This window comes from Phoca vitulina, unplaced genomic scaffold (genome assembly GCF_004348235.1).
Source record: "Phoca vitulina isolate PV1807 unplaced genomic scaffold, GSC_HSeal_1.0 scaffold7, whole genome shotgun sequence".
Taxonomy (NCBI): Eukaryota; Metazoa; Chordata; class Mammalia; order Carnivora; family Phocidae; genus Phoca; species Phoca vitulina.
In genome coordinates, this window is record NW_022589710.1 from 66962678 (window position 1) to 66982185 (window position 19508).

The following is a 19508-nucleotide window of genomic DNA, read 5'->3' on the forward strand; positions in this document are numbered from 1 at the left end:
TGGGCGGGCACAGCTGACCACTGGGAAGGAGTCATCAGTTCATATTTCAGTGTGTCCTCAGTTAAGCTCCCAGGGTTTTGTTCATTGAAGCGGGCATGACAGGAAGAGATCAAATATTTATGGCGGGGACCCCTGTGACTGGCCACGGTGAGCAGTCAGGAAGATCTGGACCCACTAGAGGCTTGTTTGGCCTGAAGTGGGCTGGGCTCCCGCAGAAGCCTCTGCCCCCTTTTTGTAGTATTTATTTCCCAGCATCATTGGGCAGTTTCTACGAGGACGTGAGAACACACTCAAAGACAGTTTTAAATAAAATGAAGTGAATTCATAAACTCTGGAGCAGAAGGATGACTTCTTTTCCCACCCTGAGGTTGAATGGAGCCTGGAATAGCCAGGAAATTTAGGCAACGGCAGGATGAGGAAGAGAGACATCTTTGTGATCCCACACCATCTAGGAACAGAGGGGGGATCCTTGTCTTTCTTTTTCTTGAGAGCAGAGTGGAGTAGATAAGAGCTGGGGGCCTGGTGTGTCCTGGTTTCTCCCAGCCCTGCCAAAAACAAGGTGGGTCCTGCCATTGGGAGCCTCAGTTTCCCCATGTGTCAGATGGGTGTCAGAGTCAGAGGTGTTGTAATAAAGGGGTATGTACCCTTTTCTCCTATCCCATGAAACTGCCGCCACAGGGAATCTACACGTGAGTCTATTTCTGATTGATCACGGCTGAACAAAAAAAAGTTAAGGCTTCTCTCCTTTTGTGAATGACATTGTGTCTCCCAGCTTTTGTTGCCTTTCATATTTTAAATACGGTATGCTACTCAAATGTTACTCCATTCCCCACCCCCCCAATACAAATAAAAATGGAATCTGTAGATAGAGTCAGCAGTGAGGTTAGAGTTTTGGGGCAGATTGAGTCAAATTGTGTGCCAATGTTTAGTATTGTCATGTGTTTTTAAAGTTAGTCATCCCTTGTTATCGTACTTGGAATTTAGCGAGGGTAGAGGATGCTGTCCCCAGGGGTAGACATACGAACGAAGGAGTCAAGGAAAGCCTTGTAGAGGCGGTGCATCTGACTTGAGCCTTGAAAAACACTGAGATTTGAGGGGGCAGGTGGGGTTCCCATGGTGGGCCTAATGCTAGTGTGGCATGAGTTTGTGGAAAGGTAGGTACTCAGCCCCCATCGGGTATACGCTCAGAAAAGGATAAGTAGGTTTGGCTGGGAATTCGGATGCTCACAGGGAGACAGTTGGAGTGTAAGAGTTCTCTGAATACCGGGCCCACATCTGGGAATGTTTTCAGTGTGCGGTGGGCAGCTGCCAGAGGTGTGTGAGCGGTGGAGAAGGGGCTCTGTGATCAGAGGTTGGCTTTGAAAGAAGGACACATCCTCTGTGTCCAGGCTGGGTCGGCGAAGGGCCAGACAGGGAGTGGGAGAGGTCACGAAGGCCTGAGCTGGGATTGCAGTGGCCAGATGGTGAAAGAATAAATGAGATGAGGGTGGCAGGAGATGAGATTGAGAACCAGACCGGCTGTGTGTCTCCGGGAAGGAGGACTCAGAGTGGAAGTTGAATGCTTCGCGCCTCAGGTGGCACGAGATTGGGAGAGGGTGCTGGTTTGGGGTTCAGGGTGGGCATTGTTTGGCTTTAGATGGTAATGAATCATCCCTGTTGGGCCCGACGTTGTTTCAGGAAGTACGTCAGGGCTAGACTCATCTGCTGCACTGTGGCTGAGGCCGAAAGTGGCCCAGACGTGCACGCTGTGAGAGGCCTGTTGCCGAGAGGCCGGTCTTGGGAAAACCCTGTGATCGGAGGGTAAGGGAACCAGCAACAGGGCGCAGGGCTCATTCAGACAGACGGGGTGGCTCAGGGAAGTACATACAGCGTCATAAAAGCCAGGGGAGTGCTCAGAAGGTCCAAGAGAGGGACCACTCTCTCAATTATACTTTGCGGAGTGATTTCAGCGGAGGAGCAGAGAGAGGGCTGAGGTAGGATGTTACAGAGAGCAGGAACCTGGGGGTGGCGAGCAGAAGTGATGAGGTGTTGATGACCCTTGGTGTTGTTCACCCTCATTGCTGAATTGGGGCAGCTGATCTGGAAGCTTGTCCACAGTTCCCTGAACAAAATCTGGGGTGTTGGCCCTGCACTCGGGAGGTGCGTGTCACTGTTGTCGAATAGAAGCTTCTGCTTGTTTCCCAGGTGGCCTCGAGCCTGCCTCAGGGCTGCCTTCAACCCTACTAGACCTGAATGAGCCTTTTCTTCACCAGCAGTAGATAGTTAGAAGACCATGGAGTCACGTTTTGAGATTTGTGAGGAAAAGTTACTGTAAACATAGAAATCCCGATCCAGCAAAGCTGTTGGTCAACTACAAGGCATAAAAGTGGCAATTGTAGACACAAGGATTCGTTTTCTGTTGCACTTACCCTTTCTGAGGGGGTTACTGGAGGATATACTCCAGGAAGACGAGGACGTACATCAAAAGGAAGCCTTCCTAAAGAACCTGGCGAACAGAGAATCAGGAGGGCAGCTGTGCGGCAGGCTGGAAACCCATTCAGTTGAGAACAGAAAGTCGGTGAATTGTAGGGCTTTCTTCAGGAAAAGTTGAGTTCATTCAGCGGTGCACAGAATGAGTAAGAAGCCAGAAGGTCTTGGTGGTATGGGAAAGAGTTTTCTAAAAAGGAAAAGATAATCAGAAACCCCCTGAAGAGAGAGGCAGTGCTAAGAAAGCCGTGGCCTAAAAGTGGGCATAAATTTGATGATGGTTGAAGTGCATTGAACTTGTTTGGCCTGACTCTGCAAGTCTCTCCTTGGTCCTGAAGCGACTGTTTTGGACTCACAGAGCAAGAAATGCGATCCTAGCACACAGTTAACATTCTACAGTAGGCGATCTGTTTCCATAATCATCTGAATATAGTGTGTGTTTCTTTTCTAAGCATCCTGTTAAAGATTTCATTTTGTGTACAGAATAGAATGAGATCTTGCTCATCCTGACAGTGTATACAAAGTGAGGGTAGAGGGTTGGGCTCCCGCTCATCCCCGTTGTTCTTAGTATCCTGGAACAGATCACAGAAAACTATCAAGTCTCTAACTGGACGGTGGTGGTGGTGAGAGGTACTGGAGCCTGGAATGCCCTCTTTTGTTAGATCTTTTTGAAATGTGTGTAACCAACCGCTGAAGAGGATTTTCCAGGGGCCCCGGCATTGGTGCCTGGGACTCTGAAAGCTAAAGACAAAGAGGCACCAAGTTTCAAATTGTTAGGGGCCAGACCCTGTCTTCTTCTCTTGTAAAGACCCACAGAACCCCCTTTATCCACCTCCACTCCATGGCTCAGCTGTTGGCTTGAGGTAGCGTGTTAGCTGCTTTTCCCTCTCTCCTGTGCTGGGGAGAGGGGGTTCTGCACTGGACTTGGAGCTGACCAAAGAGTGGTTCAGGTTCCTGCCGCACCGAGCCTAGAGAATCGGTTAGGAGTAAGTAAATCAGTTACATGGGGGAGCGGGGCAAGTATAAGAAATAAGGACTTTTCATCTGAAAGTCCTGGTATTGGAGGAGGGGGGGGATTTTGTTCTTTTTTAAATACTTCAAAATGTGGCCAGTGGGTGGGACCTGGTGAGTTCTTGTTCCTGATTAAATGAACAGCCTTTGTGCTCTTTTCATTAACTACAGTTAGCCCTTCGGAAACTTCCGGTCTAGAAAGATCAGAATTAAGAGTGGTTAGGTCAGTCACAAGCTGGTTAATTTAGTTGTCGTCCACCACCCACCCTGAGACTTTTTCGCAGAAGTAGCATAAAGATGAGCTGGCGTAGCGGAGCTGGAAGGACCGTCAGGAAAATGTGCTGTCTCCGTAGGAGATACTTGGTCCGGCGAACTTAGTCTCGTTTGTCTGAGGCACCGCTCTTCGTTGCACCAAGAAGGGAGGGGAGTTGCGGTTGCAGAGGGGAGCTGGGTTCCAGGAACTTCTGCCCCCAACACAGGTCCCCATGGGGGTTCCAGGCTGAAGGCGACTAAGCTTATCGTTTTGCTATGAACAGGACTCTCTTCATTTGAGAATCTCTGATTTAAAAACGGTCCATCTCGGCGTCTAGGACATTGAGCTTTAACTTACAACTCTGGTTTCGCCCTGCTCCAAGTGGTGCCAGGAGATTCCTGCAGATTTTTGGTCCCGGAGTCCAGCCTTTACAGTGCCGCCCCCACCCCCCGGGTGCGGAGTGAGCCCGGGCAAACCCAGCGGCGGGGCCGCATGCAGCGTGCGGAGTGCTCTCCGCTTCCCATTGAACAGGAAGCTTCTCCTGTTGTGTACCCGGCTCCTCCTCGAACTTTGTAATCTGCCGAAGGTGCCCTTCTACTTGGCTTGTGCCGTTTTTCTCTAGTCTCTCAGCCCTTTAGTTGAAAACGGTGGCTTGGAGCACCAGAACCTTCTGGACTGTTAAGTACAACTGGCTTTTTTTTTTTTTAGGAATGAACTCATTTTTAGCTAGGCGCATTTAACACGCAGCTGGGGATAAGAATAGCTGTCATTCCCCGGGAGCTTCACGTGCATCCTCTCTGAGTCTTGGCAGCTACAAAGCAGGTAGCATTCCACCTTTTTACAGAGTGAGAAACTGAGGCTGAGAAGTTCAGTGATTTGCTCAAGGTCGTGCAGCTGGTAGGAGTCGGCGCCGAGCCCGGCCCTGTGCCCCCCAGTACCGCCGGTGCCTCCGCCGCCGATGGCGTCCTGTGGCAAGTCTCCCAATCGAGGGAAAACTCCAGTCTTGGTTATTCCGAATAGTTTGGGCATGTTGAAGAGAGATTCCAAGTAGCAGTATATGATTTTAGGCTTTTTAAAAATTACTTTTTTAGGATTTCAAATACTTTTTTTTGTGTAAGTTATGTATCAGTTGGTGCCATGAAGATTTTAATTTTAGTCTTTACTCACAAAAAAAAAAAACCCACTTTCAATCTAGTTTTTCGAAAATGACCTTTTCAATGTTTGCCTTCAAATAAAATACAAAAGGCACCCACAGCACACACCGCCTCATCTGCCAGTGGTGGAGGGGGGTTTGCCAGGGAGCTTAAGGGTGGCTGCGATTAAACCTTTCACTTCCTTCTTGTGTCCAAGGGTGTTTGTCCAAATACATTTTAAACTTTCATTCTGAAATCAATTATGTGCTACCTGCTGGCACACATTTTGCAAATGACATTTTAAGGAAAAATACCACTTAATGATAACATTTAAGAAATAGAGAGTTTGGTAAATGGTACTTGGGACTGTGCCCTTTAATTTTGTGTATATTTGAAAATTTCCATGATAAAAAGTTTCCAAAAATCAAGTTCCTGGGAATAAATTTAAGAAAATGTCAGGGGTGGGGTGGGGTGGGCTCACTCCATGGGGTGCCACAGCAGGCACCTCGCTGACAGGGACACCCCACCCTGCAGCCCCAGACGGGTGGGCCAGGAAGTGGTTGTCTGTGCGACTTCTCTGTCAGCCCGGCGGACATTTTTTAAAGTTGGTTTATTAACATCATTTGCAGACAATAAAATTCACCCTCTTTAGGTGAGTACCACTCTTGCGAATTTGGACAGGATCATGTAGCCGTGTCTGCAGTCGAGAGAGACATAGAGCATTTGAGTGTAATCATCAAAGAGTAAATGTCGTTATTCATTGGGAAGACGGAAGCCTGGTTCTTAATATACCCTTTTCTTCTTATTAATACTTGATTGGAGTAGAACCCATTCATGTGAATCACTATTGTTTTCCAAACTCTGATCTAACCTCCAGGTGGCACAGTGGCACCAAATTCTTGTCCTACAAAGTTCTGTGAGCTCAGACCAGCTCCAGGGTTTAATGGTGTTTCAGATAACAGGCCAGCTCAAAGCCCTGTACACAACAGGCGTTTAGAAAATATTTGCTTACTGATGGGGTGATCCCCCAAGTAGAAGAAAGGAGGAGTATCTACAGGGTTGGAACGGGGGCGGATACCAAGCTGGAAATGTTCTCAGAACTTAAAATAGGAAATTCATACCGTCTTGAACAGACTTCCTTAGAAGTAAGTTCTAGTCGCCAGAGAAATTGGTTCACCAATGCTCCTCGAGGGATGGAGAGTTTAACTAGATGACTTTGTCAGCTCAGGTTTTATAAAAAACAAAATCTTCGGGTCATCCTTTTCCCAGATCAAGGGTGAAGAAGGACCTTTGCGCTAGGGCTTTGCTAACTTAAAGATGACCGCAGAAATCTTTTGTGATGAGAGAGTGCTGGTAAGTTAGCTCTTACTGGTAAGGCATCGCTGACCTCGTGGCTCATTTGTTAGCTGTGCACTCTCACGTAGGGCAGTGAGGTGGCAGACGGGACAGAAGGAGCGTCTGTCTCGAAGATGTAAATCTTTTTTTCTAGTCTCTCTAGGAACTTTTAATCTCTCACCCCTCTACCACACACAGATCTGTAGGGAGTATGTGGAGAGAAAGTTTTGACAAAAGACCAAAGGTTGGTTCAGTGGAAATAGCAGGTAGGTAAGCTACCAAATCAGCAAGCTCTCTGGGTAGTGAGTCCGCATGGGGTTCCTGTTACACCCCGGTCCCAAAGCAGGGCTGGAAATCTCTGTCGTTCTGTTTTGTTTTTTTTTTAAATGCTCTCATTATTTGAAAAACGGTAACCTCCCTCCCACCCCCACCATCAAAAGTAGTAGTATGATAAAATTCAACAGTGGGAAAGGGTGTGGGGTGTTCCCACCTGTCCACCAGTCCCTGGGGGCTCTTCCCCAAAACACCACTGTCAAGTTCATTTACTATGTTTCTTTCCAGAGATAATGTATATAAATGATTTTCTGTTTACAAGGACTCTTCTGTGCCCTTTTAAAAAATTATCTCTCCTAAAGATAATGTCTGTCAGTATGAAGTGAACCCTCCCTCCTTTTTTTTAAGGGGTTTTGTAGGGATCTGTGTTTAAGACCCTCCCCCATCTGCTGCTTCCTTTTCACAAGGTGTCTTTGTTACCACAGCAGCTGCTCCTGGATACCTTGCTTTGCTCCCACTAAGAGATTCCTCTGTGGGTTTGGGCTGGTGGTCTTTCATGTTATTTCAGGAGCTTGGAGGAAAGAGCAGATATTTGAAGCGCACAGACCTCAGTGCCGGTCTGAGCTGCCCTGGCTCGCTCGCTGCGAGACCGTGGCAGCGACTCAGGCTCTCTGAGCACCAGCACCCACACCTGTGAAATGGGAAGGGTGCTTCCCAGTCACGGGTGGTACTCAGGGAATGTGGTCTCATCCTTTGCCTCCTGGACGCCACCTATAACCGTAGTTGTTTGTATCTGTAAGGAAAACATTGTAGGGACTATATGATTTATGCCAGATGAGTCTACCCACTCCTACAAATCTCTCTCTCTCTCTCTTTTCTTTTTTTTTTTTTTTTTTTTCTTTTTGGTAAGAATGAAGCCAAGAAAAATTAAAGAAGATGATGCTCCAAGAACAATAGCTTGCCCTCATAAAGTAAGTAATGCTAGGGGAAAAGTGTTTGTTAAACTGCCAATGAAGATTTAGAGAGCTCATAAGCAATCTGCACTTTTATTTCCATCTAATAATTAAGTGAGGAACTAAAGTCTTTGTTTTGTAAATTCAAGAGGCTATATTTGTGATGTAAGTTTTGTTGTTCAGTAAAGGCCACTTAAATTTAAATACCGTTAATGGGGCTACTGTAGGGTGCCAGTGTTTTTGCTCTTACTGTATATTGAATATACAATGTTAGGATTTTATTTCTTCCTTTTGGATCATGAACAAGTCAATCTAAGACATTGGCTTGTGTCTCACCCATGGACCTTTGGGGGCTGAAAGCTCATGATGGAAATTTGGAAATTATTTTGGATGCTGCTAAAGTAAGCCTAATAAAACTACATCTCTCACAATTTTCTTAATTTGCCCTGTTAACTGTGTGTTACTAGAGGGGTGCTTAATTGTTTTCAAAATGTGGCTAGTCTTCCAAAGGAAAGGATCACCTAAAAAGTACTTTGAGGTGTTGGTTGGGTCTGTTTCACACTTAATTGGATGGATGTAAAACTAACAGAAAAAGAAGTATCACGGAGGTGGGGAGAAAGTTTTAATGGGATAAAGAATTTTTAAAAATCGGTAATTGAAGAAGGATGAGTTTCATTTGGTGATGTCCTTCTAATGACCACTCACAGGTTCTTTGTGTGGTTTTTCAACACGCTTAGTGAATGGAGATTTTGAGATGTAAAACAAGTTCCTTTGGGGGCCAACACGTAAAGAAGCATTTGAAAACAGTTAGGCCCTGAGTGTCTGTCCTCCCTGTAGCTTCTCTGTGTACTTCTTTTCCAAATTTACATTTTTTAAAAAATTCCATTTGCTAAATGGAAACACAGCCTGGGGGTCAAGGTGCCAAAGCCGCGGCTTCCCCTCCCTCGTGCCTGTGAGGCTGTCGTCCTGTCCACTCATCCCCCACTCGCTCCATCCCTGGACAGCAACTGCAGAAGAAGTTGGGAAGGCCATGCTTGTCCTGAGCAGTGCACGCCCGTCCGCGCCCCCCTCCCCGCTCCGGCGTCCGTGTGCCTGCTTCCTTTCCTGGTGTCTCACAAAATCAATTTCTTCTGTAGTTGCCATTCCTTGGAGACCCTCTTGCTTCTTTCTCTGTCAAGAAGGGGAAAGAGGCAAAGAGAGAAGAGGGAACAGTAGGCGATGGAGAGTGACAGCCCATTCTTGCAGCCCAGAATATGGGGCCCACCAAAGGTAGTGGTGGACTGCTCTCCTTTCAACCCCATTTGTTTACCAGGGCTTCTGCTACTTCAGCTGGGCACAGAGTTGGGGGCGGCAGCTGTGGTGTGGCTGGAAGCCAGGCTGCTGGGTTCTACCCCCGGCTCAGCTCCTACGAGCAGTGTGACCTTGGGCAAGTCTCCTTAAAGACATCTCTGAGCCTCAGTTTCCTGATCTGTAACACGAGGGTTTGCATTAAACGAGAAGGCCTTTTCCAGCTGTCTGGTTTTTGTCTTAAGTCATTTAATATTTCTACTGTTGATATTGAGTAAAACGTAAGTGGCGGGGGGGCCGGGGGTGGTTTTGTCTCTTGGGTCAGTGAAGGCTGTTTTAAGTGGTTGAATTCTTTGTTAACGGTTTGCAGCGTGAACCACTAAGCTTCTCTCTCTGTTTGAAGGGCTGCACAAAGATGTTCAGGGATAACTCTGCCATGCGGAAGCACCTGCACACCCACGGCCCCCGAGTCCACGTCTGTGCAGAGTGTGGCAAAGCTTTTGTTGAGAGCTCAAAACTAAAACGACACCAACTGGTTCATACTGGAGAGAAGCCCTTTCAGGTAGAGCTCGGCCCTTCCCCCTCCCCACACCACCCGGCAAGTGCAGGCGGGGCTGCGGGCACTGGAGGGCCGGAGAGACGCGGCTCTCAGCGCTCCCGAGGGAGAAACCGAACCGGCGTCCCGTTGGTGCGGCCGCAAGGGCTGCCCCGGCACTTGCCTTCCCCGTGTGCGGCGTCTCTGGTCCTGGACACGGGGACAGGGTGTATCGGGGTGTTGATGGGGTGTACTTTGTATCAGGAGGAAAACTGGATTGCTCACGAGCAAGCCTAAAACTGCATTTCTAGTGCATTCACTGTGGGATTGAAGCAGTTTATTTTTGGTAGTTGATGGAAGTATATTGAATTACTAATTGACGGGGGAACTTCCAAAATTCTACCGAACGGAGTAAGTATAGGTGATGTTTTGTCTTGTTTTTAGAAACCCATCGCAAGTGAACAAACTAGCAGTGCAGGTCTCGATTTAACATGGTTCTCTTTGATACCTGACACCAGAAACCTTCCTAATCGATTGTATTTCATTATTTGAAACATTGACATAAGTACTAAGACCGTAACATGATCCCGAGGAAGATTCTTGGTGTTTTGCCAAGTGTGTCTCTTACCCCGTATTTAAAATCATTCCTGAGGGCTGTGCCTGGGTTTCCGAGTGGTCCGCATGCAGAGTTCGAGCCCCCCGCCCGCTTGTGCTGGGGTGGGACTGGCCCCGGGACTGGCGCGTTTCCCCGGAGCGGGGAGGACGAGGTGTGCGGCCCGAGAGGCGGGCTGTTCGCCGCCCGCCACCCCGCCCCCTCGGCCCCGGCACGGTCACTGAGCCGGGTTCTCTCTGGTCTTTCCTCGACAGTGCACATTCGAAGGCTGCGGGAAACGCTTTTCACTGGACTTCAATTTGCGCACACACGTGCGAATCCATACCGGGGACAGGCCCTATGTGTGCCCCTTCGACGGCTGTAATAAGAAGTTTGCTCAGTCAACTAACCTGAAATCTCACATCTTAACACATGCTAAGGCCAAAAACAACCAGTGAGAGGAAGATGGAGAAGACCCTTCTCGACCCCGGGGAGCATCTTCCAGGAGTGTGATTGGGAATAAATAGGCCTCTCCTTTGTATATTGTTTCTAGGAAAGAATTTTAAAAATGAATCCTACACACCTAAGGGACATGTTTTGATAAAGTAGTAAAAATTTAAAAAAAAAAAACTTTAATAAGATGACATTGCTAAGATGCTCTATCTTGCTCTGTAATCTCGTTTCAAAAACACGGTGTTTTTGTAAAGTGTGGTCCCAACAGGAGGACAATTCATGAACTTCGCATCAAAAGACAATTCTTTATACAACAGTGCTAAAAATGGGACTTCTTTTCACATTCTTATAAATATGAAGCTCACCTGTTGCTTACAATTTTTTTAATTTTGTATTTTCCAAGTGTGCATATTGTACACTTTTTGGGGATATGCTTAGTAATGCTATGTGTGATTTTTCTGGAGGTTGATAACTTTGCTTGCAGTAGATTTTCTTTAAAAGAATGGGCAGTTACATGCATACTTCAAAAGTATTTTCCTGTAAAAAAAAAGTTATATAGGTTTTGTTTGCTATCTTAATTTTGGTTGTATTCTTTGATGTTAACACATTTTGTATAATTGTATCGTATAGCTGTATTGAATCATGTAGTATCAAATATTAGATGTGATTTAATAGTGTTAATCAATTTAAACCCATTTTAGTCACTTTTTTTTTTCCGAAAAATACTGCCAGATGCTGATGTTCAGTGTAATTTCTTCGCCTGTTCAGTTACAGAAAGTGGTGCTCAGTTGTAGAATGTATTGTACCTTTTACCACCTGCTGTGTACACCCCATGTAACAGAAAAGGGCAACAATAAAACAGCAATCCTACAGAAAGAATACGGCAGAAAAAGATCTGTAAGCACAGTCTTATTTCCTTTTGTTGTCCAGAATAATTATAATTCTCGAGCCTCCCAGAAATTGGAAGCTAAATAAAGCAACTCAAGTTTCCTTTATTTTGCACTCAACTACAGTGACTTGTGATTGCAGCGGTGCATAGATATTTCAGGACTTCCTACGCGTGCTGAATTCTGGGAGAGAGTAGGTGACAGGCATCCCGAGTTAAGGAACTACCTCAGAGTACCCCAAACCGGGCCCGTTGGTGATAGGATTTTGATGTTAGCTCCCCCCCGCCCCCCCCCCCCCCCCCCCCCCCCCCCCCCCAGCAAAAGTGTGACTGGAGCAGTTGTGCCCCGGCCTGTGTGTGTGCTCTCAAGGTAAGCTGTCACCTGGACGGGGCGTGAGCAGAGGGGAGACCCGAGGGCACTTGCCGGCGCGGGCTGCCTTCACGGCGGCCCCAGCGGGTCCCTGGCTGGCCTGACGGGAGGCGCTTAGGGTTCTTCTTGGCTGTCGGTCGGAGAGCCTTGCTGGCCCCCGTGGCAGCCGCGTGCCCGTGGCTTCGTTTTCCTGCTTCTCCCCGGATACCGAGCGCAGACCGGCAGGGTGATTCGATGATGAAGAATACTGTACTCAGTGAGTACTTTACCTCTCACATTGTGACCTCCTAAGTGTACGACTACAATTTTTGCATTTTACTTAGAGTCCAATATCACACTCGTGAGACTATTTTATAAACTGCCATGATACAGCAAAAATGCCATTTATTCAGAGCGCAGACAGCCGTGTGTGTGCTGCGTGCTTGGCCCTGCGGGGCTGGTGACGAGCCAGCTACCGTCTGAGGTTTGTGTCCCTCGTGTCCAGGACACCGTCGGGTCAAAAGCGCAGCCCTGTCCCTCTCAGCTTCTCCATCGGTCCCGTACAGGAGGATTGGTGACCTAATAACAGGGACCCTGTGGCTCTCCGGAATTTTGAAGTGCCTTCTGAGTCCTAAATGACAAATTTAACTTGAGACACTTTTTCTTATTTGTTCAGAATCTGGTATCCATTGGGTAGTTTGATGGAACTGAGTTAATCAGAAGACCCCAGCTGTTCTCGGGATAAGCCCGGCTTTGCTGTATCTGGCAGGCAGGGGAGAGGTAAGCCGGTGGCGGAGGCCCATGGAAGCTGCGCGCCCCAGCGCCATCGCGTGCTTCTCTGACTAGACCTGGGGCGGAGGCCTCCCGACGCCCGTGGTGTGAGCGCCCCTACCTCCCCGCCCCACCAGGTGAGCAGTCTGGGTGCCGGCCGCCTTAGGAGTCCGGGGCCGCGCCACCCGCGCCCAGCACCGCCACACGGGAGCCCGGGCCTGGCGCTGTCCCCGGGACTTGTGCCGTGGGGTGGTGTCGCCAGCAGCCCCCGCAGAGCCACACCGTGAGCTAGAGGAGCCAGGCTCCCGTGTGCAGCGACCCCCCCTCCCCCCGTGCCTTGATCCCTTGGGGGATGCCTTGGTCATCTCTTCTGCCCCCTCTGCCCCCTCTGTCTCTGAGGGGAACAGCTGTCGCTCCCCAGGCCCCTTTGTCCGTGTGTCTTTCACGGTCTGCAGAGTTCATCTCTGACAGGAATTGAAGTGGGGGCTTGAAGGCGGTGGAATGTCCCAGGTTCCCGGCTGGCGGGGCGCTCTCCATTCCCAGTAGTGTAGGAAGCTCCTCAGGGAGCGGCAGTGAAAGACGAGCCGTTGTCCTCATTGGCTGTAACCGAAACCCGTCGTGCTTGTGGTTAGAATTTATAATTTTGCTGAAGATGTAATTTACTGCAGTTTGAAGTGGTGTTCTAACAGTCCCTTGTCTTGAGGATTAACCTGATTTATAAGTGATACTGACAGACATATTTTCTTACATCCGAACTGAAATAAATGCATGTTTCTAGCATATGTAATATAAAAGCTCCAGAGGATAAGTTTACATTTAACAAGATGTTGTTTTCTATTTTTGGATTTCTTCTTATTTTCCCCCCTTTTTTGGTAGTGGGGGTTTAGGGGGAAGCATAATATTTGTATAAAGAACTGTCACCCCAGAGTGACATTTATTTTCCAAGGTGACATTGAACTCACGCTGTTGGTTTCATATGGTGTTTGTGTGCTGTGCCTAGATTCAGGCCTGAGGATTTGAGGAAAATCAAGATTTTTTCCTCCGTTTGGTTTTCATGTGCAGGTTCTTTTAAATGTCACTTACTTCGCTGAATTTGAGTCAAGCAAGGCCCTTTGACAGAGAGTATCTCGATGCCTGCCAGCGTTTCCAAGCGGAGTTCTAGATGGTTTCTTCACAGATAGAGGAGAGAGAGTCCCTTCCATTCAGCAAGAACCCAGAGACTCTGCGGGCTGCCTGAGGGGTCGCCGCAGTGCGGTGGGCAGGGGGCCGGGGGGGGGGTCACTGCTGCCCCCGCCCTGCCCAGCAAAACCTGGCTATCCTCACGCACCTCGCAATTTATGTCCATGGCGCCGGAACACCTGGCCCCCTCCCACATTTTTGAGTTGGAAACCTGATGATTCTACCCCGCACTGCAGGCAGAGAGAATTGATGGCTTCTTGTCTGACTCCTCTGTGGCCTGGGATCAGCAGGGCTCAGGAAAGCCGTGTTGTGAATCTTGGATTCCTTAAGTTCCTTCTATTTTCTGGACATCTGACCACCAGCAAGAGCAAGGATCCCAAGAGGTCAGTACAGTGGGAGAGCAGAAGCTGTTCACAGGCGTCCCCTTCATGCCCTGGCCCTGCCCTGAGGCTTCCCCCTCAGCAGTTCTGCTGGCCCTTGGAAGCCAGAGGCCTGCCTGTCCCGGATGGCCCCAGACCCCGGGCGCTTGTCTCACTTTGTAGCCCGTGTCCCGGCTCCCATTGGCATTAGTGGAAGTCCAGCAGGTCAGGGCAGGTGCATGCCACCGGAACTCCAAGCTCTGCTTCCTTGCAGCTCCGGTCGTGCACGCCATAGCCTGCACTTGGACTTTTACAGAAGGTCCTCGGCGCCTTCAGAATCCTCCTCGCCTGCGCAGACGCAGCTGAATGTCTGGCTAGGTCTCCTGCACCCTAACTTACTGGCCTTGGCCAACTTGGTTACTGCTCACGTTGTGCTCAGGTTCCCTGGTTGCATGAAGACGATGTGAGTGCAGGCCCTTTAGAGCCGCCACATCGGGCTTCTAGAAGGAGGCCGGGCCCTCCACAAGTGGCGAAGTGGGGCTATCCGTGGCTGGAAGGCTGCCTGCATCCTCTCCAGGCCGGAGCGGTTAGCAGGGCTTTGGAGAGGATGTCTGAGCTGGAACCGTGTGGAGACGTGGGAGGGGTGGGTGGCGTACTGTTGACACACTTTCTCCGGTCCCCTTATCAGAACTGGAAGGGAATGTTGAACGTGCACATGGGCATTAGTTTAGGTCAGCAGGCAAATCGAGCTTACTGCAGTCCCCCGGCTCCCCATGTTTCTGACCAGCGTTCTGGGAGTCTGCAGAGGGGGGGTGTGTGGTAGTACCACGTTCATCGAGGTCACAGTGATTGATTTTCCACAAAGTGGCAAGTTTGATCAAATTGCTTTTCCTTCAAGACCGTCAGACGCCGGAAGAGACAGCATCGGGGTGTTGCAGGGAGGGGGGCGGTTGCTGTGCTGCTGTATTGTGTTTGCTGCTGTCTGGGGGCCGCACAACGTCTGCATACGGAGTGGAGGGGAAAGGGCATCAGTACCGAACAGAGTAACCTTTTTTCTACGACATCCATACTTGTTACGAGGCTCTGTTATCTACAGATGGTGATTGGTCAAGCCGTTTTCGCAGAACAGTTCTGTTTTTTTTCACTTCCTGGTGACTTCTGTAGGCCCCGACTCAAGGACTTAGCATTGTGTCTCATGTACATCTTTTCTTAAATGTTCTTTGCCATTTCTGGAATTGTCGTCCTTGGTTTTCTCCTTAGCTCATAGGTCATAGATGCAGAAATATTATAGTATTTAAGGCATCCGCATCGAGCATCAGATGGCTTTGCATCCAGAAAAACATTTAACGATAACTCCGTTTGAAGCACCACGCATGTGTAACATGGCTCTATAAAATATAATAAACGCATAATGTTGTTAAGCTTTTTAATGCCTGTGGTTCTTGTTTGTCCCTCAGTCCTCCACGCCGCCTCTCGCGGAGTCTGGTCACACAGTCCGCCGGGCCTGGGGCAGCTCCTCGTGGGTTCCCTTCTGGCACAGGAACGGAAACGCGCAGGACGCCACTCACACCAGCCAGAAATGCTTCCTTCAGCTCTCAGCCGCAAGGTGGGCTAGCAGGCCAGAATTTTAGGGAGGACCTCACCCACTGTCCGGAAGGCAGAGCCAAAAGAAACGCCCATGTGTTGGGGCCCACGGACCCCCAGTGTTCGTTCTGGGAACTCCGGTGCCAGAAAGAACTTACTAATGGGGACAGACTTAACAAACTGGATGAACTGTACCGAGAGCTAGTTAGGATTTGGCCAAAAGCAAAATGCAGACAGGGGTCTTGCTGTCCCTTGGCTGGGCCCTGGTGTCCGAGGTATCGCACTGGGAGGCTTGGTCTTAACTCTCCTTCATTTGTGTTCTTTTTGCCGATGACAGAGGGGCTGCTGGCAATCTGCGGCAGGTCCCAGGCCCACGTAAGGCCCAGGCCTGCTGAGTGAAGGCTCGAGGGAGAGCTGAGCTGAGGGGTGGCCGCGGTGAAAAGTCGTGTGTGCATCTTCAGATTTTAGATCGGGAGGAACCGGAGGTCATCGAGGGCCCTGGACTTGCTTTTGTGGGCGCCCCCAGATAACAATGAAGCCAGTGTCCCTCCTTTGCTCTCCAGATGCCTGCGGCAACCTACTGCGAACGTCCTGTGCCCAGGACCATGCTAGGCATTGCGAGCCGCGGTTGCATGTAGTCCCCCAAACTGCTGCTAGGAGGGCGAGCTCTGTGGCACTGGCCCCTCCCACCCCTTACAGAGAAGCCCGGTCCCTGTTTCTGGAGCCGGACTGCCCTCCCCCACCCCGAGTCTTAGAACAGTGCATGGCTGGCCTTGGAAGCTGGCTCCCGGGGCTGCCCACGGCCAGTGGGCCTCACCCCCTTGTTCTGGCCCCAGCTGCTCCCCTCCAGCTTCCTGCGGTCACTGCTGTGACAGTCTCCTAGCTGGCTCGCTCACCGACCCACCTGAACCCTGCAGAATAAAATCCAAAGCGTTCACCTACCGGCAAAGCTAAGCCCCAGCCCTGACCCACTTCAGCCTCTCCCACCTCTCCTCACCTTCCCCTTGCACGTCTTCATTCCCAAGCCTTCCCCTGCCCTTGAACTCCCGGGTTGGCTCGTTCGTTCAGGGCGAACTGTGTGTCGGGCTGTGTTTTCGGTGCTAAGGGAACTTGCATTACACCTGGCAGGGCGGGCCCCGGGGACGCTTGCGCCTAGCTGCGGGTGACCTCGCTCGAGACCCCGTGAGTCTCCAGCCCCGGCGGGGGCTCCTGCCTGGCCTCCCACGCCTCGCCGTGACAAAGTCCTCGCCTCGGCCCTGCCCTCCCGGGGCCGCGCGGGGCCTGAGGGCTCCGTAGTTGTGCGGCTCCAGGCCCGGCCCCGCCCGCAGCGGCGGGTGCGCCTCCACCTCCGGCCGCGGGGGGCGCTGCGCCCGGCCGCTCTCGCGTCGCGCGCGGGGGGGGGCAGGTGCGCGTGCGCGCGGTCGGCCGCCGGGACCCTCGGAAAGCCGGCCCTTTTGGGGACGCCGGGCGACTTCCGGAGCCCGCTGGGGCGGGGACCCTGAGGGGCCCCTCTAGCGCGGCCTCGCCTGCCGCTGAGCTTGCCGGGGGCCGGGGCACGGCCGGTGGGAGGGGCGCAGACCCGCGTGCGGATGACCTTGGGTCCCAGGGGCTTCATCCTCCCCCGCACGGGATGGGAGGCTTGTTTCCTAGTGAGGCGTGGGAGGCTAGCCCGGGCCGCGGGAGTCCTGCTGCCAGCCAGCGGCCGCCGGGACAGGCCGGAGGGCAGGGGAGCCGTTCCAGGAGGGCTCCGGGGGCACCCCCAGACCGCGGAGGGGGTGGCTCCCCCGGAGGTGGGTCAGGGCGAACACAGGTCCCCCTTGGCCGACCACACCTGTCCTGGGTGAAGTGGGAGAGGAGCGGCCCAGGCCAGGGGGCTTCGGTGTGGTGGTTTGGGAGGAAGGGGCGGGAGGCCCTCCACCCCCCCCCCCCCCCCCCCCCCCCCCCCGTACCGCAGGCGGCGGCGGGCCGGGTTCCCCCGAAACAGACCTCTTCCACTCGCGTCTCACCTGCTCCTCCACACACCGCGCTGCCGCTGTCACCCGGTTCTAATGCCCGGTCACTGGCCCCCACCCATCAGTCCCCAGGGGTGGTCCATCTCCATCTGGCCCGGCTTTTCTTGGCCTCCTTAGGGTGACCCCAGCCTGCCACTGCCATAGGGGCTCCCAAACCTTGTCTTCACTGACACCTGCCCACTCTAGTCTCTGTCCTGGGGTCCTGCTCTCTGCCCCTCCTGCCTCCCCAGGGTCTCACCGCAGCCAACCTGGGCGTCCGCAGCCTAAGAGGTCTTCACCACCCTCCGCTCCAAGCCCCATGGCCTGGCTTCACTCCCTCCTACATTCGCGCCTTCCCTTGCCCCTCTGACTCTCCTGGCAGAACCCCACCTGGCCCTGTACCCCGCAGCCTCTGCCCTCATGTGCACCCCCCGCACTCACGCATTCACTCAACACGTTCTTCACACCCGGAGGCCCAGCGGGTCCCCCCCATGTCTGCTCCCTGTCCTGTGTCCCCATTGTAGTGAATGTTCCCACCATCCATGGGGACATTCCATCTGGAATTCCCAAGGGGCCTGTCCTGGTGGCCTCCTCCCCGACCGTACCCTCAGGTATTAGTCCTGCTCACTTTGCCGCCCAAACCTGCCTGGATGCCCCCGGGGAGGCTTTCAGAGTCTGCTCACCAGGCCAGGGAGCCTGCCACCCTTGAGAGCCACACAGTGGTGACACACACAGGCAGGGAGCTCGGGATAAGACCCAGCTTGGCACTGCACACATTTCCTGCCAGGCTTCCCATTTGGCAGCACGTACTCCTTCCCGGAAACTTTATGGAAGCACCATGGCCTTGCCCTCGGGGGGCTTCCTTGGAGGAAGACTGATCATCACAGCCCGAGTGATGTCAGCTAGCCCCAGGACAGTGTGGCCAGGGTGGGAGCCAGTGTCCCCCGCAAGCTGGGCTCCAGCAGCCACTGCCCCTTCTCCGGTGTGCCCAGGACACAGTGGACACCAGCACCAGCCTCTCCCCCGCCCCAGGGTGGGTGGGTGCCAGGAGGTCAGCGTAGGGGGCCACTGCAGAAAGGGAGTGGAGACCAAGGAGCACCCAGGCTGGGTCCCGGGCCTGTCCAAGTTTCCTGCCCCTCCAGTGCCTGAACTGTCACTCCGGGCTGTCGTCCCCTGCAGCCACAGAACTTGGCGAGCAGACCACAGGAGTCGAGGGGGCCAGCCCAGGCTGATCCGGTGGCTCAGAGGGGCCCGCCCTGGGACGAGGGGCTCTTGATTTATGAGAGCCGCTGAATAGCCCCGTGAAAACGGCCAGTGAGGCGAGGGGGGAGGGGGACGCCGCCGTAGCCATTCCTTGCACCTGGGGCCCAGAGGGAGAAAAAGGGAAAAAAGCAATCAGTGCCTGTGTGCGCATCAGAGGTGGCCCACACTTCCTCACCATGCTGGCCTCCAGCACTGGAGAAATCTGGGGAGGACAGTCTCTGTTGACTCAGTTTCCCTCAAACTGCCACGGGGGCTTCATCACTGTTCCTTCCTGCGTGCTCCTGCCTGCCTGCGCTGGAGCCCTCCCTTCCCAACCTTGAGATGTCCTTTGGTTCACACACACCCCCCGCCCCAGGCCTCCTCTTCCCACCCCTGTGGCCCGCGCGCCTAATGGCCTCCTGTGGGGTCTCTAAGGCATGAGCCAGAGCCTATCACTGCCCCAGGGAAAACCAGCAAACTCCTGGCTGTGGCCACGATGCATGGCAGAGAACCCAAGGAAGGAGCAGACCAGGCTGGCCCAGGGGTCCACCAAGGCTGCTTCCTCCTCCGCTGTCCCTGCGGGCATCCCAGCCCCATTTCCTTGGGTCAGAAGTCACGGGATGTGCCATGGTGCATTTGTCCCTCTTACAAACCTTCCTCAGAAGCCCCAGCCACTGCTTTCACTGACCAGATCTGGGACACGTGGCAACCTCCAGCTGCAAGGGAGTCTGGAAGGGTATTTTCATCCAGACACGCTGAAGCCCAGAACATACTGGGTTCCATTAGAAAAGGGCAGGGTGGCTATTAGGTAGGCACCTAGGAGGCTCAGCACTGCTACGTGACTTGGCCTGGTGGC

At 52.1% G+C, this 19508-nt stretch overlaps 1 protein-coding gene across 1 annotated transcript in view; it reads left to right on the forward strand.

The window, feature by feature from the left end:
- The window catches only part of YY1 (YY1 transcription factor), a 29435-nt gene extending 18258 nt beyond the window's left edge, over nt 1–11177 (forward strand). Inside the window, exons 3-5 of the mRNA XM_032405925.1 lie at nt 7382–7442; nt 9115–9273; nt 10114–11177. Of these exons, the coding sequence (XP_032261816.1) occupies nt 7382–7442; nt 9115–9273; nt 10114–10296 (403 nt within the window). The 3' untranslated portion in view covers nt 10297–11177. The remainder of the gene's footprint in view (nt 1–7381; nt 7443–9114; nt 9274–10113) is intronic.
- Nucleotides 11178–19508: the final 8331 nt, after the last annotated feature.